General features: G+C 47.0%; 2 protein-coding genes across 5 annotated transcripts; one reads left to right on the top strand and one right to left on the bottom strand.

Moving 5' to 3' along the window:
* Positions 1 to 1,027: 1,027 nt before the first annotated feature.
* On the top strand, positions 1,028 to 13,735 carry PPEF2 (protein phosphatase with EF-hand domain 2). Its single transcript, XM_062494059.1, has 16 exons — positions 1,028 to 1,088; positions 3,747 to 3,874; positions 4,404 to 4,461; positions 4,957 to 5,132; positions 6,134 to 6,248; positions 7,084 to 7,130; positions 7,518 to 7,684; positions 7,768 to 7,804; positions 7,890 to 8,039; positions 8,731 to 9,066; positions 9,750 to 9,935; positions 10,611 to 10,753; positions 11,250 to 11,356; positions 12,236 to 12,399; positions 12,939 to 13,026; positions 13,251 to 13,735. Exons 1-16 carry the CDS (start codon positions 1,028 to 1,030, stop codon positions 13,430 to 13,432), a joined length of 2,145 nt encoding a protein of 714 aa, XP_062350043.1. The 3' UTR covers positions 13,433 to 13,735.
* Positions 13,736 to 14,899: 1,164 nt separating this feature from the next.
* On the bottom strand, positions 14,900 to 26,971 carry NUP54 (nucleoporin 54). 4 transcript variants are annotated; one of them, XM_062493186.1, is made up of 13 exons: positions 26,848 to 26,899; positions 25,072 to 25,233; positions 23,027 to 23,110; positions 22,784 to 22,921; positions 21,942 to 22,171; positions 19,623 to 19,810; positions 18,977 to 19,173; positions 18,136 to 18,190; positions 17,503 to 17,596; positions 16,945 to 17,052; positions 16,476 to 16,595; positions 16,024 to 16,134; positions 14,900 to 15,702 (listed from the first exon to the last, which is right to left on the bottom strand). In XM_062493186.1, the coding sequence occupies exons 1-13, from the start codon at positions 26,897 to 26,899 to the stop codon at positions 15,574 to 15,576; spliced, it is 1,668 nt and encodes a 555-aa protein (XP_062349170.1). In that variant the 3' UTR covers positions 14,900 to 15,573. The 4 variants fall into 4 exon arrangements, 3 of the variants coding, with proteins under 3 accessions (XP_062349170.1, XP_062349172.1, XP_062349171.1); XM_062493188.1 differs by lacking the exon at positions 25,072 to 25,233 and adding an exon at positions 26,616 to 26,622 and having other exon boundaries at positions 26,861 to 26,899; XM_062493187.1 differs by lacking the exon at positions 25,072 to 25,233 and having other exon boundaries at positions 26,848 to 26,971.
* Between the last annotated feature and the right edge of the window lie 405 nt (positions 26,972 to 27,376).

Below are 27,376 nucleotides of genomic sequence, written 5' to 3'. Positions count from 1 at the left end.
CCATCTCCTGGGAAAGTGCCTTTGTAGTTACTCTATCCTGACCCTTCAACGTACTTGGAGCTGTGTTTTCTTGCCAACACCAGTCTTAACGTTTTTGCAGGTGTTTATTTCCTTCCCTCCCTGTCTCAGCTTTCTCCTCCTTGAATTTCAGGGGAAAATGAAAATCCTGAGTTCTTCAGTGATGCAGCTTGGGGCTACTTTGGCACCAGGATGTGACTGTTTATTTTCTGGAGGGAAAATGTCTGACTGTGAATGACATTCTGGTTGTTGTAAAAGTTAGAGACTTCAGAGTTTGACCTAATCTTGCATTAGGATCTGTTTACCCTGACCAGAGCTTCCACAACAGTGACCTTACTCAACTCTGGATATCTGTCCTTTTATACTGGCAGTTGATGGCATAAAACACTCCCACACTCAAGCAGATGCACTAGATGAAGGCAAGCAGTGTTTAACCAAGCTGGTTATTTTCTTCTGATAGCTACTGGTTGTTTTAGACTTGCCTTCCTGCTAGCTGTGTTAGATTAAATATCAGGTTTGTGTTCATCCTTCATAATGAGTTCTCCTTCATAGGGGACTATGTGAATATTGGTCTGCACAGCAGAATGCTACAGAATATTTGTCTGCACATACTGCTTCTTAATGACTTCTTTGTAGCTCTTGATCAGTACTGAAAAGCTTTTTATATGTTTGCCAAACAACCACAGTACCTATTTTTATATAAGTAGCTAAAGGTGCTGAACAGATTCCTGTTTATAAAGCTCGCTTGAAATGTGAAGCAGTGAGACAGAAATCCTCATCTGATTGTCTGGGAGTAGCTGGGGAAACCTGGTAGTGGCAAATGTATTGGGGCACAAGAGAGGTCATCTGATCATTAATATTAAGTGTTAATATATTTAATTGTAGATTTTTGGCACTGTGGGACGTGTTTCAGCTGTTTGGATTCTGACCAAATGGTCTTCCCTGCATCCCTTTTGTGGTTTTGGTGACACTGTGCCAGTCTGCTACGTTGGAGCACTGGCTGGAGAACATGGGATCTGGTAGTTCTGTAAATGTCCAGTACAAGTACTCCCTGCAGAAGTCTGAAAATGGTGAGTGATCGTTAGAAAAGTGATCTTTTCCTGTTTTCTCATGCATGTGCTGTTGGGAGGTTGCATTGAATGTGTTTCTTCTCTGGGTTTTCTTCATAGCATTCAAGTGAGGTTCTGTCTTTCAGTGTCCAGTGACAAGGAATCTCAGGTGCCAGGCAGAAGACAACAGGAAATAACAGCTATTTAGATGAGGAGTAGGTTAAAGTCCACCCAAGCCTTACCAGAAAGGAAGCAGCAGTTAGAACCGACACCTGCTGGATTAAACACTTGCTGGGTCATGCAGGTGTTGTGTTTGCTGACAGTGAGACAGATGTCACCCTGCTGCTTCCCCTGGATTATTTTCCAAGGCTCTTACTGGTGCAGGGCTGGTTAAGCAGGAGCGTTAGCAAAGCCAAAATTAATCCCCTTACAAAGAAGGTGAGATGGTGTGGCCACAAAAGCTGTAAAGCAAAATGTGTGCTTTTTGTCTAATTATGTCAGCACAGTGCTTTTAGTCTCTGCTTATAATCTAGACTTGTTTATGGCTCTCAAAGCTATGGTCATTTATTTTTATGAAGCCCTCTGTAATGGTATTGATTTGGTGGGTGTGTGCCTGTGTCCTTTGGGGAACAAAGGGAGTTGATGAGGGAGACCTTAGATAGAAGGAAGAGTTAAGAAGTCAATAAACAGTCCTTTCTTTGTTTCAATCATGCAGTCATGAGCACTGGCAGAGCAGCAAGGGGGGGGAAAATTGTTTGCAAGTGCTTGGAAGAGAAAATAAGGAATGCGAGTGGGGATAAGGTTGTGACTCAGACTTTTGTTTGTTACTGTCCGCTGTTGAAAAACTTATTTAAGTTAGACTTATTTGTCATCCACAGCGCCAGAGGTCCGTGGACTTTGCCAACAAGCTCAGGGTTATTTTAAGATGATCAAGTGTAACACAACACTAGTTACTTATTCCAAGCCTTGTATTACATCTGATACCTCACCAACAGTTTCTCATGCCAGTAAAGCCTCTCTTAATTTCTAGGCTCTGCTTCAGATTTGGCCATCTGCAGCAGGGCAGCTGCTTAGGACTTAGTCCCCAAATGCAGCGTGCCAGATGTCATCCCTTTTGTCAGCAAGAGAGAAGGCAAAGAATACAGAAGTTATTCCTGAGTTAAGGCTTGCCAAATCTTACCTTCTGGCCCACAACTTCAGAGTGTCTCAGCCCCAGCGCAGATCAGCAGATCGTGCTTTTTCTTGTGCTCTGCAATTCCCAGTGCTGAAAGAGAATAATAATTTAAAAGGATTATTATTTTTGATATATAATTCATTGAGATACCTTCTTCAGGGCAAGGTCGCTGTTTCCTGCTGAAGAATCTGGAGGGCCATTTGCTGCAATTAATTAATGAATGCAAGCAGACTGAATCAATATGATCTCTTTGTCTCTTGCTGGTGTATAGCAGCCTTTGGGTAGAGGTGAGGAATTTTGCTTTTTTCCATGAAGGTTTTCCCACACACCTACCATTGCTCTCCTTGTTTTGGTGAACCTGGCGAGGGAATATACCTTCTGCAGCAGGTCTAGTTCCCTACCTCTGTTGTTTCCCTTGGATTTTGAAGCTAGCCTGTGGATACAGCAGTGACCCCTTTACCCCCTCAACTAAAGATGACAGAGAAGCAGTGTTAGAAGATGTTTTAAGTAGAGGGCTCTTGGGTGGGGCTCCACCCAAGGAACACCTGGTCCAAGTGGGATCAAGGCCAGCTAAGGAGGATGAGAGATTCTAGAGGTGTGTCAGAACCTATCAAATTCTGTGGCAGGACTTGGAAAAGGAAATGTGAAACTGCACCCATGTGCTTCACTTGAATGATGCACATGCCCCAGCTGAAATAATCTTTGAAGGGAACACACTGAAATTGGGAGAAGACAGAAGCTGTGTTTTAAAGATCAAAGGGCAGATGGCCCAAATTTGGTGGGAAGCACCTGGTGTCAGTGCTGGCTGTGGCTTGAACCTCAAGCAGGCACCTGGAAATTCTGGCATCTCAGTCATTCTGTGTCATGAAATGGCCAGAGTTCTGCCTCCCTGTTTTCACTGTGGGTGTAGTTTTGTCTTTATTTAATTGTAAGGTCATGGTATGTTGATATTTATGCTACGATAGAGTCCTTGTAAAGTTCTTTCACAACTGTAAAAGCTGAGGTGTTTATTTGGCTTAAAGCGAGGTAGAAAACCCCTATATTTCTATGACTTTAGAAGGATGCATGTTATCCTGTCTTTCCCCAACTCTCTGCATGGCCTCAGTTAAATTTCTGGTTTCCTGGAGCCCCAGCACCAAGAGATGGTAAGACACACATAGAAATGACCGAGGTAGGTAGAATGCGAGGATATTGTCTAACAATATTGAAGGACATGTCAGGCCTTTTAGGCCCTAATAATTTGTGGTTAACGCTGGTGCTAAGGAACCAGCAGCAATGGTTGGAAGTGCTTCAGAGGTCTCTGGTCAGGCAGGGTCAGGTCAACCTCTTGCAAAAAGAGGGGTTTTTTTTGCTCTTAGGCACAAGAATACAGCTCTTGGAAACTCTTCTCTGAAATGGCAAGGTTCTGTTCCATGTTCAGGGGTGGGGAAGGAGCTGTTGCAGGTACCTCAGCTGCAGGCAGTGCTGCTCAGCAGCTTGGTTCTGTTGTTGGTCCTGTCCCCCAGCTTTCAAGGCGGCTGTCTTGATCCAGCAGTGGTACCGGCGCCACGTGGCTCGGCTGGAAATGCGCCGCCGCTGCACCTGGAGGATCTTTCAATCCATCGAGTATGCCTGTGAGCAGGATCAGATCAAGGTATGGTGCCAAGAAAAAAAACAGGAAGGAAAACACATGGGAAGGTGGTTTCTGTGCCAGACTCCGGTTCTCTGGCTGGGAACACTCTGAGTACTTCAGTGGCCAGGGGCTGGGTTTCCTGCTGCTTTTTAACCTACTGATTGCGTGCCTGCTTGCATTACATAAAACACGAAGCAATGAAGCTCAAAAACAAACCCTAAGAGCCATTTAACAGAGCTTTTCTGGAGTCTGAACACAACAGGCAAGTCTATTTTGTTTGTTATGTTTTAACTCTGATTAAAGTTCTCCTACACGGCTGCCTTGCTCTCAGGGACATGAAGGGCTCATAGCTCAGCCTGTGGCTGAAGGTAAAGCCACTGTTTTGACTTCATCTCAAGGTAGTCAAAACTTAAATTGGTACAATGAGAGTTGCTGTACATACCAGACAGCATGCGAAGGACAGAGGAAATCTTCCAGAAAGAAGGTCATGATAGGTTGCTACTCTGAGTTTCATTCTAGGGTTAATGACGGGCTCTCCCTCTTCCTGCAGCTTCACAACTTCTTCAGTTACCTCATGGACCAATTCACACCAAGCAGCAGCAAAGAGAGTAAGTTTGTGTGCTGTTGGTAGTTGTGGCAGCTCCAAAGCCTGCACCCTGCACTATTCATGTTTAAGATGAATAGTACCTTTAGGATATGTTTAGGATGGCACACATGGCCAGGAGTCTCAAGAGTGATGGCATCAGGAATAGAGAGTGAACTGTCTGGAGGCTATGAGCTGTGTAAGGGATGTGGGGGAATTCCTGCTCTTAGGGGCTGCAAGGAGGCATCAGAGTTCAGTAGGTTTCCACAGAAGCACAGAATGGTGCACACTGCACCTGGGAGTTGGTTTCTGCAGCCTTTCCCCCACTGCAAGTTTTGTAGCAGTGCCAAGCAGTACCCAGCATCCACGGCTGTGATTGCTTCTGAGTGCCAGTCCAACCAAACAGCTCCTCTGTAGCAAATTACTAGAACAGTGCCTGGAGTCAATGAATTACCTTTTTGTCTGTTTCTTTTCTTTCCCAAAAAAAAAAAAAAAAAAAAAAATCAACCCTGCTGTGCAGGGGATTTTATCAGTCGCATGTTTGTAAGTGGGGAAAGTTACAAAGAGGCAGAGCTGGAAAAATACTGTGACTATGAATCCATAGAGGTGCCCGACTCCTACATCGGACCCCGGCTCTCCTTCCCACTCCTCCCTGACCATGCCACGGCCTTGCTGGAAGCTTTTCAACAGAAACAAGTAAGGATCCCAAAAAGGTACCATGCTTTCACCTTTGCTGAATAGGGGTGGAGGATAGATGATTTGGTCTCAGCTTTCTTACTGAGATCAGCTGGCTGGCTGTCAAATAAAATGGGGTTGGAAACTATGTATTTCCTAATGCCACAGAAATTGTCTTCTTTCTGAAAATATACTCCTGATAAAACTGAACACCTTACCTAGGGGTGTACCCATATTAAGCTGAATTTCATTTTTCAAGGGAAAAATAAGCAACAGCTCATGTTGCAACTTTTCATCTTTTTTTTTTTTTCCAATTTCTCAATTTGTAAGTAAGTATGGCCCAAAGGGAAATAGCCCATCTCAGTGTTTTGTGCTATGCAACTTGGACTCCAATTTAAAATGTCAGTTCTGAGTTTTTTGGTGTGGAAGTCGAGTACCACCCCAGCACTAACAAGACAAGCCTTCATACAACTGCAGTGTTCTGCTACTACCCCTTAGCTGATGTGCTGAACTGCAAAACAGGCCAAAACATCCCTTCTCCCAAGAGAGCTTCTAAACCAAAGGTGTCTCACATCCCAACTCTAGTAAATGGCTACACCCTGGCTTTGAGCCCATCTACCACTGCAGCACACGTGGAAACTCACAGACTGGTTCCATGTGGGAAAGCTAAGAAAGATGTAGAGGAGCAATTTCTTACCTGTGATATTGGGCTGGAATTTCTGGTGCTCCTGGAGGTGGTGTGGGCTACTGGGTATAGCTTTGCCCACAAGATGCTGGGGCTTTAGGGTTGCATTGCCAGCAGTCTCAGTGCTGAAGCTGGACTGCCTTGGGCAAGTGTCTGCCATGCTGCTGTTGGCCTGTATTTCCCTCATGTTGTTTGTGAGCCTGTAGGTCAGCACAGACTGCTGTCCCGGGGAGAGGTTGTGCCACCCAGGATATCCTGGTGGAGTCTTTGCAGACACAGTGGTGCTGCTCAGAGGCCACTGATTTCCTGCTTTAATCACTTCACTTTTTCCTAGTAGCAGCTCCATGCTCGCTATGTCTTAAACCTCCTGCATGAGACCAGGAAGCACCTCAAGCAGTTGCCAAACATCAGCCACGTCTCCACCTGCTACAGCGAGGAGGTCACAGTGTGTGGTGGGTCTCTTGCAGCCTCTGGGGTGGGATGTTCCCATGGGAGGGTGGGACAGAGAAAAAATGGTAGCAAGAGCACGATGCCCCCCTCTGTACTGAACATGGAACACAAATGCTCTCTATAAGCCAAGGCTGTGATGCCTTGAGAGTCGGTTGGGTCTGTCTGAAACACCCAGGTGGTCTTGTTTCTCTCACCCCAAACTCCAAGTCATTTGACTAAACCACAGAAACTGCACCCACCTGAGGACTGGTCACAAAACTTGGTAGTGGTCTGACCTGTTCTGTGGTCTGGGATTATTCAAATAAGATCCTGGAGCTGTTCTGGGGAGCACCAGTGCATGAATGTGGATCCAGAATGGTAATGCATCTTTGCATCCTATAAATAAATTAGAGACAAAGCTTTTTACTTGATCCTACTGTGACTACTGTTAAAATGTTGAGGTATTTCCGAAAAATACATAGCACAGACTTCTCCGTACAGTCAGCCTCGTGAAAACAAGCCTCTCTTTCCATTACTACATTAAATGAGAATTAGATTATTTTGAATGCAAAGTTTTCTCCTGTGTAATGACAATGTTGTGCCATGTTGTGCCATCACAAGAGATAAATGAACAAACCTTCTATATCAGTCCTCAGCAGATGGTGTAGGTTTTTTTTACTGTCCTTCTCAGACTTGAGCTCAAACCTTACATCGTGTCCTTTTCCTCTAGGCTTGCACTTGCCAAAGTATTTCAGTGGTGCTTGATTCATAAAGGACATAGTTCATAGGGACTTGTGTATTGGTATTTTCTGAAGTTCAAGGTAAACATACTGTGACTTGTCTCTTTGTGCCTGTCAGGAGACTTGCATGGCCAGCTGGATGACTTGTTCCTCATCTTTTACAAGGTAGGCACATAATTTGGAGAGGGAGGCTGTCTAGGCATTGTGTCCCATGGGTTGTGTTGAGAAGCCTTTGCAAAACTGTACCGTTCATGTGCAATTCTCCAAGTCCATTTGATTTATTTTAAATGGCTTCGCAAATCAGCAGCTTATTCCCTTGCTGACTTGGAAATCTGATATCCATGTCTGTTTTTAGTGCCAGTGGGTGTTTTTGCAGTGCTGATACCAATGGCAATTCTTTGTGACTGCCAGTTTGGCTGCTGGGGCCCACAGGATAAAGATGAGCAGGGATCTGTTGTAGGACAGGAGCAGGAGACTGCAGCTGAGGGGAGGTTGTATGGACACCTTGGGCAGGCCTCTCTGGTGACATCTGCCCGTTCCTTGCTTTTACAGAATGGCCTTCCTTCCCCTTCCAAGTCCTACGTGTTCAACGGGGACTTTGTAGACAGAGGCAAGCAGTCCCTTGAGATCCTTGTTATCCTCTTTACCTTCCTCCTGATCTATCCCAAGGAGGTTCATCTCAACCGCGGGAACCACGAGGACCACATGGTGAACTTACGGTACGGCTTCCGTGCAGGACTGAGCACGGTGTCGAGGGTGTTGTGCAAAACCCCACTGAGCTTCCTTTCTCCTGTTCCTCTAGCTATGGTTTCACCAAGGAAGTGATGCAGAAATACAAGGTAGGTCTATGTTTGTGTCTCCTTCACCCTGTGAGATGTACATTTAAAAGATTTAATGCCTTATCTCTTGTTTTCTTTCTCTCAGGTGCATGGGAAGAAAATCTTGAGGATGTTTCAGAATGTATTCTGCTGGCTGCCCCTGGCCACCCTGATTGATCAGAAAGTCCTCATTATTCATGGGGGCATCTCTGACGCCACTGACCTGGACATGCTTGAGAAAATTCAGAGGGACAAAGTAGGTTTTTATTTCCCAGTTATTGCAAGAGACAACAGTACTGCTGATTTGTGGTGAGGAGCTCATTTCTCCATGTCAGATTAGCTGTTGACAAGACAAATCTAACAGATGGTCTTCCTAGACAAGCTTGTGTTCCGGTGTAGGCTTTGGTTTGTGAGTGTGTGTGCATGAGCTGTGAAGGGATGAAGTACTGTTGGTTTCTGGAATGTGTACTGAAGTAAAAATGCAGTGATGATGAGACGTCATCCCACAGTTCCTTAGCCTGTTTTTACTCCCTAGATTTCCAGATGTATTTTGATAAATCATTTAATAACTTGTCTCTGCCTCACTCTCTAGTTGGGAAATAGCATTTTGCATCTCCAAATATAATGGTAACTCTTGCATTGCTCATTAATGCTTCCTTTGCTCTGCTGCATAGTGCCCGTTGCAGATGAAATCTTTGTGCATGAAGTCAATGAGGAAAAGTGAGATGTGATGGATGTGGGGCCCAGCTGTAAACTCCCTGTAAATCCAGGGTGGCTTGTCTGAGAGGATGGCACTAATAGTTCGCCACAGTCAAGCAGCAGTTGATGGATGAAGGGAGCGGGGCTTGGAGGTTGAATCACTTGAAATATGCCAATGGAAGATGTCAGAGCTGGAGATCTGGGTTTTCGTTCTGTGTTACCAGCTCCATTTCTCTCCTGTCTTTCAGTTTGTTTCTGTGTTGAGGCTGAAGAAAAGAAAGGAGTCGAGTAGAAAACCAGAAATGCAGGCCATAAATGGGGAGAGCCAATCAGGCACTGATGCAGCAGGGAAGGAGACAGCTCCCCGGTTATCTCTGCAGCCCCAGTCAGCCCAGGCTCCCAGCACAGCCAACAGGCCAGAGTTCTCCAGGTGGCTCCGGCAGACGGTGCAGGAGCAGATCGACACGTGCCGCCGGATGGTGGACATCAGCGAGTCAGAGCCAGAGGAGCTCACCTACTCCAGCATGGTCTCCCTGAAGGATGTGGATGAGCCGTGCTGGACTCGCCAGGAGGAGTGGAAGCAGGTGAGGCTGCTGAGCTGGGTGTGCTGTGGGTGCCTCCTGCAGCAGTTGGTCCTTCAGTGGTTGCCTTGAGTGCCTTTGTTGCCTCCTGGGAGGAGCAGCTGGGGACTTTTCCCCTGCTTTTCCAGCCTGAGAGTCTCTTCTGTGTGCTCTGAAACCACAGTTATTTAGTTGACACTACATGTGACCTTGCAGTGCTGTACACTGTTTCACTATAGTGCTGTATGTTGAAGTCAGGGTTAAAGAGATTAAGCTTTAATCCAAACAGTGGTTACTGAGTTAGCACTTGTATTTCTGGAGGTTGCAGCATGTCCTGGCCAGAGAACAAAGGTGTTTAGTACTAGGCCTGCTAAGTGGCCTCAGGATCTGCTGGTTGTTCTTGCCCTGGGATTTGTGTTTTGGGATGGAGGAAGACATGCAAGGCTCTTGGACATCTTAAAGCTAGCAAAAGCACGGCTTGTATCGGGCCTGATTTAGGCACACCCCTCTTTCCCCAGACCCTTTGGATGTGCCTGGAGCTCCTGGCCAACAGTATTGCCACTTCTGAGGTGGCCCAGGTCTGTGCCAGTCTTCAGCTGGAATGCAGGAAACACCTGTTCCCCTGCGCTCTGGTTATAGCAGCAGTCTAGGGTGGGATTCAGAGACTGAGCTCTATTTGCTTAGTGAACTTTTTCCAACCCTTTCAGATTTTAGACATCCTCTGGAGTGACCCCATGCCTCAGGAGGGCTGCAGAGAAAATAAGGTGCGAGGTGGTGGCTGCTACTTTGGGCCTGATGTGACGGAGAAGTTCCTGGAGAAGTACAGCTTGCAGTTCCTGATCCGCTCTCACGAGTGCAAGCAGGAGGGCTACGAGTTCTGTCACAACCGCAAGGTCAGCTGGGGGTGGTGTGAAGGACGCTTGGGTTTCCATCCTGCCAGGGTGGGGCTTCTGTGGGGGTGGCTTGTCTCAGTTCTGCGTTTCTGCCAGTGGGGCTTTAAGCACATGCGAAATCCTTGAACAGGCCCATTGGGAGTTAACTGAAGTGTGTTTCCATCTGAAGTCTTAGTTCAGGGCCATCTGGAGCTGCCTGCTCTGCTGGGGACATGGCTGTGCAGGCAAACCTTGTCCTTGTATGTGGTGCTTAAGAAAAGATCTGAACCCACTCGTGCCATGGCCCCCACTTAATGCAGCTGTTCCTGCAGATGAGCTACAGCCGGGTTTTACTGAGCTGCTGCAGACAAGTACTGTATTGAGAAGATGCACCGTCAGGTCAGTGGCTTTGTCAGGGCACTCAGACTCCGGAGAGCGGAATTGCTGGGGGACAGCGCAGGAAAACCGCAGAAGCCCAGCATGTGGCCAGATCCAGGTGTGACCAGTGCCACCCATGAGAAGCTCATACCTGTAAGGCTTCCAGGCCAGCTGCTACCTGACTCTCCCTCTTCTCCATAAAAAGTGGTGCTTTCACAGGCTGTGCACTCCAGAGGGGATTTGGTGTGCTGTTCACACATACACGAATATTACAGGATGTGTGTACTGACTGCAAATGCCTCTTTATTTTGGGATTAGGTGCTGACCATCTTTTCAGCCTCAAACTACTATGAGATTGGCAGCAACAGGGGAGCCTATGTGAAGCTGGGACCAGACCTCATCCCCCACTTTGTTCAGTACCAAGCAAACAAGACAGCCCATACGCTCACTATGACCCAAAGGCAAGGCTTTCCAGTCGCTCTGTATTTGCTAAATCAAAATTGCCAAAGGGAAAACTTCATGAGCCTTTTGCAAGTTGGACTCTGGAGATGAACTTTCACAGCTCGATTTTCTAAATAATAGCTCTAAAGGAGGGACCAAGCTTTGTAGAAGGGAGTGTTAACAAAATTCGAAGGGGCTTTTTCTACAGGTTGCTGATTTTTCAGCTCTTCTTTTCCATGTCAGGTTTTAACTTTTGACCTTTGCTGAGGTTCTCTTTTGCTTTGTTACTTGACATGAATGCAGAGGCTCATGGCATCAGCTGCAGGGAACTGTACCCTGGGCATGCAGTGCCTTGTCACAAGCACTGAGAGGCAGCTGTAGCTGTGCAGAGCAGTTCTCTGAGAGGGTCTGTGCAAACCATGGACCAGCCAGGTAGAGACCTGGGAGGGAAGGGTCAGTTTTTCTTGTGATTCATGTCAAGTCCTTTAATGCTTCTCTGTGTTCTGCAACCTTCAGAATCAGCAGAGTAGAGGAGTCAGCCTTTCGAGCCTTGCGGGAGCAGCTCTTTGCTCACACCTCAGCTCTCATCAGTGCCTTCAAGGCCTATGACGGGGACAATACAGGTAACTCGGAGCTGAGGGATGTGCGGGTTCCTTTCCTGGTTGGATGGGGCTGAGGTGACTGCGTTGAGTTTGTGGCTGGCTGGGAGACTGCCCACTGACAGCTGTATCAGACCTTGCCAGAGGTAATTTGCTGTTAGTCTCTGTGGATGCCTCTGAGTGACACCATAATGTGGGGTGCTGGAAAAGCAGGATGTCATTAGCCTAATGTGTAGTAACTGAGGTTGGTCCTAGAAGAGCTCCTTGCAGCTGGAGTACTGAAGCGTTGGAAAAGATGACCTGGAACATGTCTGTTGTGTCACTTGAGAAAGGCTGGCTGGTCTCTAGGACCCCTTCATCCCTGGAGTCTAAAATCACTGGGAAGAGGAAAGTGAGGGATATCTTCCATGGCAGTTGGCTCTGTTAGAATCTTAAGGAAGGAGCTGAGAGTTCCTCTCTGGCAGACAGGAGTGATGTGTTGGTGCAGTGACCACTGAGAACTGTCCATGGGTGGGCTGGGAGAGAACAGGGATATGGTGGCTGGCAGAGCTGCTCATGGGGAGAACTGCTTTCTTGATTGTTTCCCTGGCAGCAAAACCCTTCATAGGAATTGAGATCAGTTGTTACAGCAGCTACTAAAATGAGCAGTGGGCTGCAAAATTCTAATGAAATAACCAAAGTTAGTGTCATGCCTTTGTTCAGATGTCTGCAGCCTCCTAGCTTTGATTTGTTGCAATGCGGAAAAGGTTGCTGAGGCTTGGGTGGCAAGTGTGTGTGTGCCTGCACTGCAAAACAATGCTGTGCTGTCAGCCGCACCTAGACCGTGCGTTACTGTTTTATTTTCTTTGCCTTCACGTGCTTTCCCCTAGCTGTGTCCCAGAGGTGTCTCCCTTTTCCCTACAGGAAGGATCACTCTGAGCAACTGGGCGACAGCAGTGGAGTCGGTGCTGCGGCTGGGACTGCCCTGGCGAATGCTGAGGCCACAGCTGGTGCGCAGCACCGAGGATGGCATGCTGGAATACAAATCCTGGCTGGATGACCTGGCCATGGAGCAGAGGAGCCAAGAGGTGAGCACTCAGCTCCTTCCATCAAAAATCCCCAGCATGTGCAAATCAATGATGGTACCAAAGGACGGTGGATATGGTTCCTGCATAATCCAAAACCACACTTCAGTTGATAGGAATTCTTGCCTGAGCTCAGATACTCCTGAGGCACCCGGCCCATTTTACAAATAGATGATGGATGTGAAATCAAAATTTTGAGGTAATTTTGGATGCAGGCTTATGAGTAGGAAAACTCTAGGAAACTGTATTCCACTCTCCAAATAGCAGTTTCTTAATTCTGCCCAGCAAAGGCAGCTCTGCACTGGTTATAAAATGCAGCCTGGCTCGCTGCTAGCCCAGAACAGCACTGTGGGGAAGGGATAAATTGCTGATGGTCTGTTCTGCAGCTGCACAAAAAGTCCCAGTCATCACACACCTGGCTGATAAGGCAATGCTGGCAAGTTCTTGTGAGCAAAATATATTCTTATTTGTGGAGACATCTGCAGTAACAACTCAGAGAGCAGAGGTGTCAGAAGGATAAAAACAATGATCATATCTTTCAGCACATCCAGTCAAGCTTGCTGGAAGTCATCTATCGAAACAGATCCAACTTAGAGACCATATTCAGGATCATAGACAGAGACCATTCAGGTAAGCAGGTGGGCAGTTGATTACTGCCTTGTGTTCTCTTTTGCTTTGGAGCTTCCTTTAGTAGGTACAGAAGTGCTTTTGCTTAGGCTTGTGTCCTCCTGCTCCCTCCCACACTTCTGACATGTCTATTTGTGTTATGCCTCTTAGCTGCTTTAAGTTGTGTTTTAGCCAGTGTTCTCTACATTAGGAGATGCAGCTGCAGCATGTAAAACGCTCCTCCGCAGGTCTCATCTCCTTTGAGGAATTCCAGCAAACCTGGAAGCTGTTCAGCTCCCACATGAACATTGGCCTCACGGATGATGGCATTGACGACTTGGTTCGCAGCATTGATTTCAACAAGGATGGGAACATTGACTTCAACGAGTTCCTGGAAGCCTTCCGCCTGGTCAAACAGTGCCCGTCATGATAGCCTGCCCAGGGCTGCCATGTCCCATGCCTTGATTTCTCCAAAGCCAGCACTGTCCCATCTAACCTAGAGTGTGCCTGCCGGTGGCAAACACAGAAAGAAAGGGAAGGCAGGTGCCCAAAACAGACATCACTGTAGGCAACAGCTGTGACCCAGCTGGGGAGGGTAACAGGTGAAATAGATGAGCTGCACTTCAATTTGGGCTGGTTAAAAGAAGCTGCATTCCAAGTAGTTTGCTGCTCAAAGGGAAGATGCAACATAGCTTCTCTGTCAATATGGGGAAGGTTACAGGAATGTTCAAGAGCAGCGAAGCAGAAGTCAGTGTATTAGTTGTAGGCAGTGTTTTAAGGAGGTAGCACCTGTTTGAACACAGCTTTCCTTTTAATAAACCATTTTTTCTACAATGATGTTGCTTGGCTGTTCATTTCTTCTCTAGCTAACTCTGTGAGCAGCAGTGCTGTTCCAGTGATGATAACTACTTCCCTGCTGGTGTTCCTCTGCTGTGGTAAGCTTGTTCTGGAAGTTTGGGGCTACTAAGTACACGTAGTAAGAGCAGCATGTTGGAAAAAATGCCTCAAATGTGCAACACTGTCTTTAGCAGTGGGACTTGTTCAAGAAATCTATCGAGATAATTTCATTTTCAAAGCCCAGGGCAGTAGATGAAGTAGCCCCCTGCTAGGGAGCCTATGCTGCACATTCAATTGATTTTCAAAGCATGGTAGGACCGAGCTTGTGAAGTGGTGTGGAGTGTGAAGAGTTTGCAAAATGAGAAACAATGTGTTTTGCAAATACAAGCAGCAGGGTCTGGCAGGAGACTTCACTTGAGACTGCTACGCCAGCCCCCAAAAGGTTTCTAGTCTCACTGCATTTCTTACAGAGCTCACTGCCCAGTGCAGACATTAACTGGAACTATGCTTCCAAAAGGAAACTCATCCTGTTCTCCCTTAACTGTAGTTCCACGTACACTTTTTCAATTGTAATGAAATCATGCTTCCACAAACACTCTCAAATGCACAATACAGGTCCTAGCACCTTGCAGCTGTATTCCTCTTTTTCCATCTCTCAAATGTAATGAATGGAATTAATTTGGATGGCTAATGAATGAAATGATTTAGCCTCTCCCATGTTTGTTGCTGTTGTACAAACTCCTACTGCAGAGAACACAGTTTTTTTGTTGCAGTTGCTTTCAGTGACTTTGCTACTGAGGGGAAAAGCGGGTCTCTCTCCATGGCAGGGAGGGAGTAGGTACCTGCTCTGCAGTGCTTGCCAGTAGGCAGGATCTAAAGGCCACACCTTTGATTTTGGTTTGGGGACCGAGGCTGCCAAGCAGCTCTGTGGCACTGGATTTGACAGCCTGTTACCTGCAGTGCCCAGAGCAGAGTGCAGTGCACTTACCTTGAGTTGTGAGCTGCCTCACCACTTTGCTGATGTCACTGAGAGTCAACACCACACACCACTTATTACAAATTCAGACTGAGTTTATTATTACTCTTGGTCAATTTAAAAAAGGCAGAAGACAACGTCCAAATATTCTGTTACTGAGAGGGGCAGCAAAGCTTTGTGTAATTCACGTACGTAAAGTGATCAAAACATAACCTTCAGGTCCCTTGCAGTCTGAAGGAAGGACAGAAACTGGAAACTGGAACTTTGTGCAGCTTGCCCCAGTAATTGACTGTTATTGCAGAGAACCACACAGTTACAGCAACAAACATCTCTGTAATGGTGTAAAATAGCTGCTTATGCAATGGTGCTGAGTGATTGTTCTGACAGAAACACAGAAGCAGGCTAAGCTTTCCAACAAAACGAGTCATTAGTGAAACAATCCCCTCAGCACTGCACTTTTAGGACAATGCTGTTGTAAAAAAAGAAAATATGTACAATAGTACATATAGTTTGATAGTAAAGTGGTATCTGAACAGATTCAGTTTTCCTTGTTTTGTTAAAGCATATACAGCTTTATAAAATATAAACCTCCCAAAGGTCAATTTTAAAAGCTTAGAAGAGGCTTTGCTAATTCCAAAAGTAACAGACAAAATACCATTTTGCTCCTACAAGCTATGTGTTTTATTTTACCTCAACAGTTTTAGCCTTGGAAGGTGAGCCATGAACTCGACTACATGTTCTGTGTAAACCTCCACCAGTCAACTGAAGACTCCCCCACGGATGGGAATGCTCTCGTTCAGCCCGTGCTCTATTAGCTTGATGTCCTCCAAGTCATCTTTGATGATGCTGATTAGGTGACTCAGCCCCTCTTGCTGCTGCTTCAGGTGCTGCAGATAGTTCAGAAACCAGTGTGAGTACTGCTCAGCTTCACACACTTGGTAGGTAATAACGCTCAAAAGTGCTGTGACTGGTGGCCTTGTCACATTGATAAGCCTGGCATGTTTTCTTTGAGGAAGGAATAACAACGTTTTCTGTACCAACAGCCTATCTCCACAGAGTGGTTTTGTACAATAGCTTGGTGCCCTGGCACAGAGGCCAATTAAAAGGATGGCTTTGTCAAACAAGACATTGTAGACCCAGTCAGCATGCGTCTGGCTTAAATGATCTAGTTCAAAGAGTAGGCCAGGATTCTACCCAGTCATACTTACTTGTTTGATTTCCCTTAAGAGGTCTGCATCTATGTAATAGCGCTCTTCAGCCCGCACTGCTCCAAAGTGGTTCTGCATCCTGATCTGGGACATGAGCTCATTCAGTCTGCCCTGGGAAGAGAAACAGGATTAAATCAAACATAACTCATTTACAGTTTGCAGAGCTTCAGCATCTACTGTTCCTTGAGTCTCTGGGGCTGGAAGCATTGCTGCTCATCCAATTTTGAGATGTTCTGACGACATGCATAAGGTAAGTGACTCCAATATTTCCAAGAACTCAAAACTAATGAAATGCCTGAAATTGGCTCTTCAGCAAAGAGCATGATGCTACAACCTACTCATACTGCTGGACTGAAAGCCTTCCACAACCAGCATACACACACTGTTTAGAAAAATGATGTGTTTTTAGTGAGGAAACCCCAGAGCTGTCAGCCAAACTGTCAGCCGCTCACCTTGAACTGCGTGGGTGCGTTCAGTTCACACTGAATTGTATCCAACTGTACACGAAGCTGCTCCTCATCTGCCTGAATGGCATAACCGCTTTTCCTTTGGATCTCCTGCTTTATTAGCACCTACAAAAGAAGCCTTTGACGTTCATTAGAGAACACGTGGCCCATGCCTCTCCCCACCAGCCCGTCTACATCTCTTTGCCTTTCCTTTAGCCTCTTTCTCACTGGATTTGTAATTTAGTCTGCCGTTCTAAGACTTCAGGGCAGTCCTGTGTTTTCGGCTAAGTGAGAGACAAAGGTTCCCAAGTACGGCAGACCTGAAGCTTTCCCTGGTACTTAAAGGAACACCTGTTAGCTGAATTCAGAATGATTTTCAGCACTGGCCTGCAAAAGATGGAAGTTTGTTCTTCCCTCTGAGAATGCTCGTGGCACTAGACTGTGTCAAAGGAGGTAATTAGATTATCCTTGTTACCTGCAAAGTTCTGTGCGAAAGAGCCATCAGTTTCCTTTTGTACTGTGCAATTTTTGCCATCGTTGTTGTTTGGTTTTTCTGCAGCTCACTGATATCTTCTGATATTATCTGCCGAGGAGATGGGAGTCAATTGGAAGTCCGAAAAGGTTTTGGTAACAGAACATGTTAGGCCTGATTTCATACTGGGAGCTTCATTACACTACACCACCCAGATGATTTTAGAAAGCTTTCTTCTACCTCTACTGTTCTGCTTTATGTTTATTTTCATATGCAACCAGGATTTTCAGAAGGCACTGGAAAATTGATTGCCCAAATTAAAAAGTCCATGTCACTACAACTTAATGGAGCTGGTGTGGATTAGTCTACAGGGAAACAGTAACCTTGAACCTGGAACAAATGAAAGCCAAACCGCATTGCTCAGTTTTTGAGGCAAGAGATCTATTTAAGGAATATATTAAGAATGTGGTTCATGTCTCAGTTTTGAACACACATAGGCAGGTGCATTTAATAGCACATCCTTGGTGAACAGCAAGTCATGATAAAGATGAGCAGCCTTACATCTAATCGAGTTTGATGCTGTTTGGTCATCTGATCCTGGACCTTCAATCTTCTCAGCAGTTCCTTGAAACCCACCATTGGCACAGGAATAAGCCTATGAGAGCACAAATATTTCTGACAACACGTTTTTATACCGGACATGTGGTAAGGATTAATAATTATGAACAGAACCTAATATAAAGTTACAGATTGTTGGTCTTTTATAAATTAATACATGGCCATATCTTCTTTTGTTAAGATCTAGAGTCTTCACTATTCCCAACAACTTCCTTCATGAAGAAACCAGCCCAACTTATTTGTAACCACTGGAGGGTACAAAGGTGCATCACCTTCAGCAATTGCACAATATAAGTCACAATAACTAGTCCATGGAATGGAGGACACCACACCCCCAAAGAACCCAAGTAAGACTCTTTATCCTGACAGCTCCTAAGCGCCTAAAATGGGTAAAGGGATTAAGACACGCACTGCCAGTAATCCTCACTGCTTTCAAAGGGATCAGCACTTGGCCAAGTTGTACTTAAGTAACTTTCTTACAAGTTACCTGAAGAGTACTATTCAATTATTATCTCTTTCTCCCCTTTCCAAGCCTTGTTGCAATACTTCAATACTTGGACAGACCATTGGACTTACTTATCAGGATCGGGATTATCAACTTTGGCTTGTTCCCATATAATAGGATCAACACCTAAGAAAAACAAAAAAGGATTTTTAGTATGGGTATCTGAATAGAGAGATGTTACAGCTGCGAATCAGGAAGAAAAGCTATGAAATAGACAAACACTTATGAACTATGCTAACCCGAGTGCCTGCTACACAAATTAAGGTTAATTGAACAAGGATAGTTCTTTGGAAGTCCTGGTCCTGAGAAGGGGCAGTAAATTTAGACCCAAAGGCCATCAAGCTCTCCTGCAGGTTTGAAAGCAGGGGAATGAGATAATCCATACTTTAAAGGGAGAAATTCCTACTGCTCCCACTATATGCCACACTTAGGTCACCTGTTCTTTTTTTTGTGTGAAACACAAACAAATATTTGAAAACTCAGTAATTAAGTGATCAAAGTACCAAATCAGTTGGCAAAATAATCCCAGTAGGAGTTAGCTCTCACTTTTCTGCAAGACTAGGCCCAGTGCCTTTTCCAATCTAGATTTCATAACTTTTCATACCCTAAACACAGACATATAAAAAAGCAAGCTAGACACAAAGGGAAGTCATCTAATCAAATGCCATGAACAGTCCTTAACTACTCAAAAACAAAGCTATATGTGCACTGTCTGAGGCCACAGAGGCAAACTAAGAGACCCATCTGAAAACTAGCAAGTGCGTACAGGACATGATTATTCTGATTTTTGACTTTTTTTTTTCTTTTCTTTTTTTTTTTTTTTTTTTTTTAATTTTTCTCACAGGTGTTTTCCAGCAGGCTGACACCTGCTTTTTTTTTTTACCAGAGAGCCCAAGGGCCCAGCCCACGCACCGGCAGGAGGGTTCTGCAGGAGCTGCTTGACCTGTGCTGGGGACAGCTCTGTCCTGGCCATGGCCAGGCTGACCCCCAGCTGCTGCAGGGATGATTTGATGTTGGCCTGCTCAAAGTGGGCGTAGAGGGTCGTTGCAGGAACTCTCCTCGAGGTGCCGTTGGGCGAGCGCTCCACAACGTAAATGATCACTTCTGTCCTGAGGGAGGCCAAACGCAGAACGTCAGGAAAAGGCCAGCGGCACGTAGGAGCTAACACAATCCACAACCACCCAAAATCCAAGCTATTGCTTCTCCCAGCTGACCTTTAACTTCCCTTAGCTGAGTGAGATGTGAAGTACCAGTAGCTGCAGGGTTTAATGCAGCAAGGGGGAGAGAAAAGCCATAAATACCATTACATTCCCTGCTCTCCCCAGTTTTAACAATGATATTCTACAGTGATACAAGTACTACCATAAGAATAACCTAAAATCTCTGGAAAGGTGGTACTGGACTTAGCGCCGTAAGAAAAAGTGGATGAAGGAATAAGAGATACAAATCAAACTCAGGATGAACAGATCTAAAATCAAGAAGGGGAGACAGGAGACTTAGGCACCAACCCTTTCCAACATGCAATATCAATGGGCAACCCTGTTTGAAGTTCACGTACTGGTCATCTGGCATTGTTTTAACACCTTCAACATTGACAGTGAGGGTCTGGTTTCCTCCCAAAATTTTGTGGAGTGATTCTACAAGCTGCTGCTGCTGGCTTCGAATGTCTGCTTCTTTTCTGTTAAACACCAAAACCACGAGGCCATCTTCATCCTTGTTGCTGGGCATTAAACTGTAACCCACAGCCTGTCAAGGAACAAATTAAAAATGAAGGTATGTTACTCAGCAAAACCATATCCTTGTGGCATGAAGGGGAGGGGCTAAGTCTCTCAATTTTTAGAGCAATTGGTCCAAAATTTAACTCACAATGTATTCAGAGCTGCAGAAACATAAAATGAATCTCCTTTCAAATAATTCTCCCACACAGCCATCAGTAGGGCAGCTTTTGAAACAGTTTGGATTTTTACAAGGAATTCCTAAGTATCCTTTTCCCATCACAGGAGTTGCCAGCACAGCAGAGCTGACAGCAATCAGGAGCATTTTACAAGCTGACCCTTTGTCCAAAGTGCAAGTGGAACTGGAGGATCAGACCTTATTACAAGCAAAAGCAGAGTGGCAGCTTTCACCTCTCCCCCTATCAGCTGTCACCCCAGCACAGCCCTGGTGACAGGGCGGACAGCAGGGCCTTTGTGAGGCCCTGACACTGCCCGTGCGTGAGCGACCTGCACCTTTCCCCTTGTGCCAGTTCAGCTGAAGAGAGAAACGAGTTGAGAACGTGCCCAGGAGCCTGGTTTTGTCAGCAGATGGTAATCCCCTGCCATGGTGAGCCTTGCAGAACCAGCCTTCCTGTCATGGAGCACAACAGTGATGGCAAAGGAAGAACTTGCCTTTAAGCACATGACACCTCTGGCATTTCTGCTTTAAATAAATAACTCTTCCATGATCTCTTTATGCAAGACAGTATTTTCAAACTAGAACAGATCTTTTTCAGTTCACGGTGGTCCTTCAAACAAGGCCTGTAACATAGACTTTAGCAGCGTGCATTTCTTGGCCTGGAGCTGCATGCTTCTCATGTGTCCCAGGGCTGGAATTTTGTACAAGTGGATGATTCCCGTGGAACCCTTCATGTAATGCTTCTTTCTTATCTGATGCTGGGTGTTTGCAGAGGCAATAACCTAGCTAGCTTACAGTGCTTTGTTCCTATCCCTGTGCCACTTTCTCCCTCCCCTATTTTTGCGGGAATCTTCCACTGGTGGCACGGATGGAATTTGTCAGTGTTTCACTTAAGGCACGTGAATTCATGGCATTAGAAACACTCCAGTCACAGGGACAAGAGTAAACCTAGCACCAGGCATTGTCTAACCTGAAAACTCTGCTTTTCAGTAAATGAAAATCCAAAATAACTGATTTTTCATCACACAACTTACACTGGGCAATTTTTCAAAGCTCAGAAACCGTGAAAGCGGTATCAGATAACAACTTACAAGAAAGTAAATTTTCAGATGTGTTGCCAACAAAATGTTCAAGGTAACACTCAAAAAGGTGATGTAACAAAACCGAACATTAGTGAGGCAGGCACAGTTGCTGCAAAAATTTTAGAGAAGTCTGATAATGTGCATAATCAGCGCTAGACTTAATGAAGTATTAACCTACATTGAGGTCACAAAGTTAGCACTCCAAAGGATCAGCTCAGGGAAGGAGGGTATCACCACGCCTGCCCCAAATCCCCTTGCAAGCCTGAGGCTTAGCAACACAGTCAGCAGGTGTGGGATTGGTGGAGGATGGAGAGCCACGCATTCTTTGTGGACATGAGAAGCAAGATCTGGAACTGCTGACGATTCCATACATGGAATGGAGTCAGCAGGAGCACTGGCAAGGATAAAGGCACAAGAAGGCTGAAGGCTGGTGGATTTCAAACCTGGCACAGGCCAGGTTCATAGAGGGTTATCTTAATCTAGACAAAGCAATGAAGAAAGACCCTGAAGTTCTTATTCCAAATGCTCACAGCTTCTTTCAGACAAGAAGGTTATCTTAAATTGTTTCTCTCTTAATGCAAGACACACTGATACACATTCAAATTAATTCCCATAGATCTGTTCCAAGTACACACACACACTAACCTGAATGCTAGCACATGAAAATGTTACTTTCATCATCCACATCTGGGCTCATTATCTAGTCCCTCCACACCACCCAGATTTCCAGCATCTTCGAACCTTTTAATGAGTATGCATCAGAACTGTGCAGATTACCTGGAAAAACACTGTTTCAGAATACTCTTGCCAGTGACAAGACCTGCTGTAACACCCACGAGATGCTCAGACTCAGCAGAGTGCGGGCATCAGCGCCCTCTGCGGGCAGCTGGACCACGCCATACCTTAAACCTGCAGAAGGGGTTTTCCTGCGTGAACTCCACGGGAGCGATGTTGTTGTTGAAGTACCCTTTGCCCGTGCCCCAGAAGGCCTGCAGCTGGTTCCACTTGGCCAGAATGGCATCCCTCTCATCTCCCAGCAGTGTCGGGGCCGAGAGGGCGCTGGCTGTGTTGATGAGCTGGTTGGACTGAGCGGGTGTCTGGGCAGGCTGGTTGAACAACCCGCCGCCTAACGCTGGGGGGGATGAAGAGAAACAAGTGAACTCCTTGACCAGCCATCACCATGCTATCACCCACCACCTGCCTATCACTGGCATCACTTCTTATTGTATGCTGAGAAGCAAAATAAAATCACCGAATGAATAAATGAATTAAAATCAGATCATGTTTCTTAAGTGTCTTTTTACAGCCATTCTTCATCTACAACAGAAGCTCCTGAATACTATATAAGAAGAATTTTATATTTTTTTAAACGAGACACCTGCATTGATCCATGTCACTATCTGGCACTCTCCATGTCTCAATCTGAGAGGCTGTTACAAATTCAGTGCGCTCAGAGCCTGAAGCTGCTTACTATCCAGCTCCCATTTAAATTAACCTCAATGCATCTCTCCTCCTCCGTCTTGCAAGGCTGTGACTGCAATTTCTGCCAGCGTTAAACAAAGAGATAAATATTGTTGCAAGCTCAAGGGTAAAGCTCAGGGACCTGCTAGAGCTCTAGTTGAAGGGTTTAAGTTGAAACAGCCTCTGTTTACAATACACTTGTGTCCTGCTAGCTGGGCAATTGAAGGCGGCAGTCCTGCGCTTTCGCTGCTAAGGGATGGGTAAATCCAAAGGCCATACTCACTGGTCTGCTGCTGCTGCTGGGTTCCAAAGCCTCCAAAGCCTAACCCGGTTCCCAACCCACTACCCAAGCCCGTTCCAGTTCCTGTGCCAAAACTGGTACCAAATCCAAAGCCTTTGTTCTGGGTAGCACCAAAGAGCCCTGGGGAGACAAGTAAATGATGATTGAGAAAAAGAGCACGGCAGCCGCGTAAGTCAGAGCACCGCTGGGTTTGCTCCAAAGGCAGTCAGTCCTTGAGTCCCTTACCGCTGGTGCCGGTGTTGGTGGGAGCAGAGAAGCTGAAGGCCGGGGCCGCAGTGGTGGTGGTGGTCCCAAAGCCCCCGAAGGCACCTGCCAAACACAGACCGCGGTCAGGCAGCGGCACACGGCCCCCGGAGCCGGGCACGACGGGACAGCCTCGGGTGTGATGGGAACGGGGCTGACAGACGGATGGCACGGGGCACAAGCATGTCCTTCACACTGAGCATGGGCATCCCGCTCATCGTCCAAGGAAATGGGGAGAAAACACAGAGACCACAAAGCCACAACTGGGATGGTGTGAAAACAAAGCAAACAAGGAGGCAGCAGTCAACCGACATCCTGTTCCTTTACCAGAGGGATGTGCTTTCCCTAGTGACAGACAGAACTAACAGTATTATTTCCTAGATTCGTTGGCAGGAATACTTTTGGCCAGTGTCACTGCTAAGTGTTTAATAAGCAACCTGATGTCTGTGAACTTTACAAGCAGTCCTAGCCTCAGGAAATCAAAGCCTGAGGCCAGGTACACACAGTAGCTGTGCTTACAGGCAAAATTTACAGGTAAAATTCTACAGGGTCCTTTCTTTTTTAAAAGCCTTGCTTCTCAATGATTCTCCCTGTTACATCTCATTTGGAGGCTCAAGCACTAGTATAGGAAGATGGATGCAAAAGCAATCAGCATTCCACAGCTTTTTAGGAAAAGCGGTCACTGGCCAGCAGGAGAGGACCTAAGTGAGTGCCTGAGCTCCAGTGGTGCCATGGTGCCAGTGAAGGTGCAGCCTGCAGAGCGCTGACCTGCCTGGGAAACCAAGGTCTCTGTGTTTTGTGCTACTTTTAGACGTGCTCAAATGAGATAAAAAAAAACAGTCTGCTACAAAGGATTTGTCACAAAGATGCTGACTTTCCTAACTCTCATGGCAGTAGCAAAAAAAAAAAAAATAAAAAAAAATCTTTAGATCTATTACACTCACAGTCCTGCCCACAAACAAAAGCAAAAAGAAAAGCAAAAGCATAAATCAAAGCTGATATGCAGTTGCATTTCATTTCCATTCAGCAAACATCTTAATGCGAGTGGGCACAAGAAACTGCTCCCTGTAACACCCGTGTTTCAGTCCTGCCAGCAGGAACCCCACAGACGACACCATTTTTAGGTACTCACAGCAGATTTAATCATCTGAGAGTACAAATTAAATATCTAAGGGACTACCCAGGGTCTCTTCTGGAGCAGCTCAAATGAAGCCAAACAAATGCAGCCCAAGAATGTTCACAGCAAATCAGCCCCAGTGAGATCCCTGGAGTGCACACAGCAGATGAGGTCGATGACACTGTGGGATGGATGGAATTCCTATACGAGCAGCAGCAACAGGACCCCCCGGCTAATTCCACACCCACAAAAGCATTAGAACACCAGTCCAGTGTTTTGAGACAGAATGGGAAATATCTAAGTTGAAATAACATCAGCTGATTGCTCAGCTCTGATCAATCTCTTTGGGGCCACAAAGGGCTCCCCCCAGCGCAGCCATCCTGTGCAGGAGCACGAGTGCCTCCGGAGAGCTGGGGCTGGGCAGTTTTGGGATGCACAGGGGCATTCAGGGAACAGGGAACAGCTGGGCTCTGACTTGGTGCCGGTCGTATACAATCTGTTTCTCCACAGAAACCATCGAGGTGTAGTGCATTCACGACAGCCAACGCAAGGCCAATGAGGAGACACGGGGGAAGATGAAAATATGACTGCAGTAGTCCAAGAATCTCATGTCAGGAAACGTGGCACAGGGACCAGCTCTAGGATTGCTTGGGACCACCTGGATTCATTCCCATTTCAGAGACTTTTGGCTACAGCGTTATTTTTCCTCAAAAGCTACTCATTGAGAATTTAACAGGCAAAACCCCTCCAAGCCTATGGCTCTCCAACCCACTCCTTTTCCAGAGTTTCTACCACCAGAGTTCACTGGATATGAGGATTAGTAGCGGACACAGATTCCCAGTGAGGGATGCAATTCTTGGACCCCTGCTGGTAACATTCACCACGGAACACGTATTTACACATTCTCTACCTGCGCTTGCCAGACTGTTACCAAAATTGAACGGCGGAGTTGCGGTAGTGGAAACACCGAAATTCCCAATATTAAAATTCACCGCGGGATTAGCGGTTAATCCGAAACCCCCAAAATTAAACCCACTGGCAGTGGAGTTTGCAGTTTCAAGCCCACCAAATCCTGACGAGCGGGAAGCAGAAAAAGAGCAAGGCAACATTAGTTCTGAGCGAAAGGCAGGTTGCAGGAAAGAAAAGTTGAAGCATATTTCCAACCCCATGGGCAAGACAGGCATGGTTAGTAACAAGAGTAAAAGGTATTAACTGGCATTAAACATTATTTACTGGACACAAGGAGAACAGTTAAAAGCTCCACACACTGCTGCTGTAAGGACATTATTTTCCCAATTACGAGTAAAGCAGCAGCATTTCCCCACCTTATTTCAAAGCTGTACATGAAACCATCTCTGTGATTCAATATTCATGTTAAGAGTAATTTTTAACAGCCAAAGACTGCTTGATATAGCTGCATCTGTGTTAAGTGCAACAGATAATAGTAAAATTAATTCATAAACTATCAGGAAGGCAAGAGTAAATCATCTTCACACAAATAATGCACTCAGATATGTGACAGCAGAACAACCACAAAACGCAGCTCCACCAGCTGAGGCACCACACAAGCCTCAGCTACTCCGGGGCAGGAGTTCTATCCAGGTTCTATTGCCAAAATCAATCTGCCCACCTCAGCCTTGCTGGATTTATTGATGTATTCAGCACTCCTGGGATGCAGCTGAAACAGGTTCATGCTGGACAGACAATGGGAAGTCCTAAGGTGTGATCCCAGATTTCCCTCTGATACTGGTCTGTGGGTGTCATAAACCTTGCCATAGCATACAGTTGGCACAAGGCGATTTTTCACTTTCAGATGGGGCCAGAAAGTGTGTGTGTAAAAGTCCCAGAGTGGAAGAGAAAGTAAAATTCAGGCTAACTACACAAAACATGAGTCCTGTCCAAAGGACTTGCTCGGAGCCAACAATCAATCACTTTATTAAGTGAGGGTAAGGAAAGCTCTCATGACTAACTAACAAAAAGAGAAGGGAAAAGGTCCTCCCTTACAACACTCCTGTCTTTTACCTTGCTCAAAAGTGAACTTCCAAGGGCATCTCGTCCAAACGACGACTTTATTACAAACAAAACGATGATCCGAGGGACCCGCACCACCTCCTCACAATCACCTCAAGAGCAGCTCCGGGGGCTGGCCGGGACGCGGGACGGCGCCTCTGAGGCGGCCGCGATTCCCATTGGTGGGGGGGCACGCGCGGGTCCGTGAGGGGACCGCGATTCTCATTGGTGGGGGGGCACGTGCGGGTCCGTGAGGGGACCGCGATTCCCATTGGTGGGGGGGCACGTGCGGGTCCGTGAGGGGACCGCGATTCCCATTGGTGGGGGGGCACGTGCGGGTCCGTGAGGGGACCGCGATTCTCATTGGTGGGGGGGCACGTGCGGGTCCGTGAGGGGACCGCGATTCCCATTGGTGGGGGGGCACGTGCGGGTCCGTGAGGGGACCGCGATTCTCATTGGTGGGGGGGCACGCGCGGGTCCCTGAGGGGAGCGCGATTCCCATTGGCGGGGGGGCACGCGCGGGTCCGTGAGGGGACCGCGATTCCCATTGGTGAGGGGGCACGCGCTGCCGGCCGCCGCGGCTCTCACTGCCCTGGAGAGGGAAGGGGGCACGCGCTGCCCGCTGCTCGGCTCCCCCCGCCCCGCTCCTCCGCGTCCCGTTCCCCCCGGCGCTCACCGGTCGGGTTGGCGGCCCCGGCTCCTGCCGTGGCGCCGAAGTTGAAGGCCATGGGGCCGACCGTGGGACGGCGAGCGGAGGCCCCCGCGGGAGGCGCGTACGAGCCCCCGCCGCGGGTCCAGCCGCAGACAACACCGACCGCACGCGCCGCTTTTCCGCCGCCGCCGCAAGCGCTTCCGGGTGACGCAGGCGGCGCGCGGTGACGCATCGGCGCGCGCCAGCGGACCGTACCACTACGGGAACCGGGAAGGGGGGGGGAGGGGAAGGCGCGGGAGAGGCTTAATGTCCAAAGGGACGCGGGGAAATGAAGGACAATAAAGACAAACATCTCTTCCCGCAGTCTCGGTGGTGGAGGAAGGTCCGGCTTTGCTCGTGCGAAGGAAAATATTCTCAGCTCCGGGTAGCTGGGAGCTGAGCCTGCGCTCTCCCCAGCAGCGGTCTCCCCTCGCTGGGTCCGCTCAGGGGGCATTCCCTGGATCCCGACGCCGGCACCGCGGAGCCCCCGCTCCTTTGGACGCTTTCTTGTGGT

This window comes from Cinclus cinclus, chromosome 5, assembly GCF_963662255.1.
Source record: "Cinclus cinclus chromosome 5, bCinCin1.1, whole genome shotgun sequence".
Lineage (NCBI taxonomy): Eukaryota > Metazoa > Chordata > Aves > Passeriformes > Cinclidae > Cinclus > Cinclus cinclus.
This window is presented reverse-complemented; position numbering and strand designations above follow the sequence as displayed.

What these genes read in the sequence shown, in the direction of transcription:
- PPEF2 (XM_062494059.1), top strand. Translation starts at nt 1,028, where the DNA reads ATGGGATCTGGTAGTTCTGTAAATGTCCAGTACAAGTACTCCCTGCAG. An exon ending in ACGCTCACTATGACCCAAAG is followed by an intron (nt 10,754 to 11,249) that starts GCAAGGCTTTCC and finishes TGCAACCTTCAG; the next exon opens with AATCAGCAGAGTAGAGGAGT. An exon ending in CATAGACAGAGACCATTCAG is followed by an intron (nt 13,027 to 13,250) that starts GTAAGCAGGTGG and finishes GCTCCTCCGCAG; the next exon opens with GTCTCATCTCCTTTGAGGAA.
- NUP54 (XM_062493186.1), bottom strand. Translation starts at nt 26,899, where the DNA reads ATGGCCTTCAACTTCGGCGCCACGGCAGGAGCCGGGGCCGCCAACCCG. An exon ending in CCTGCAGAACCCTCCTGCCG is followed by an intron (nt 18,191 to 18,976) that starts GTGCGTGGGCTG and finishes TGTTTTTCTTAG; the next exon opens with GTGTTGATCCTATTATATGG. An exon ending in TCTTAAGGGAAATCAAACAA is followed by an intron (nt 15,703 to 16,023) that starts GTAAGTATGACT and finishes AACTATCTGCAG; the next exon opens with CACCTGAAGCAGCAGCAAGA.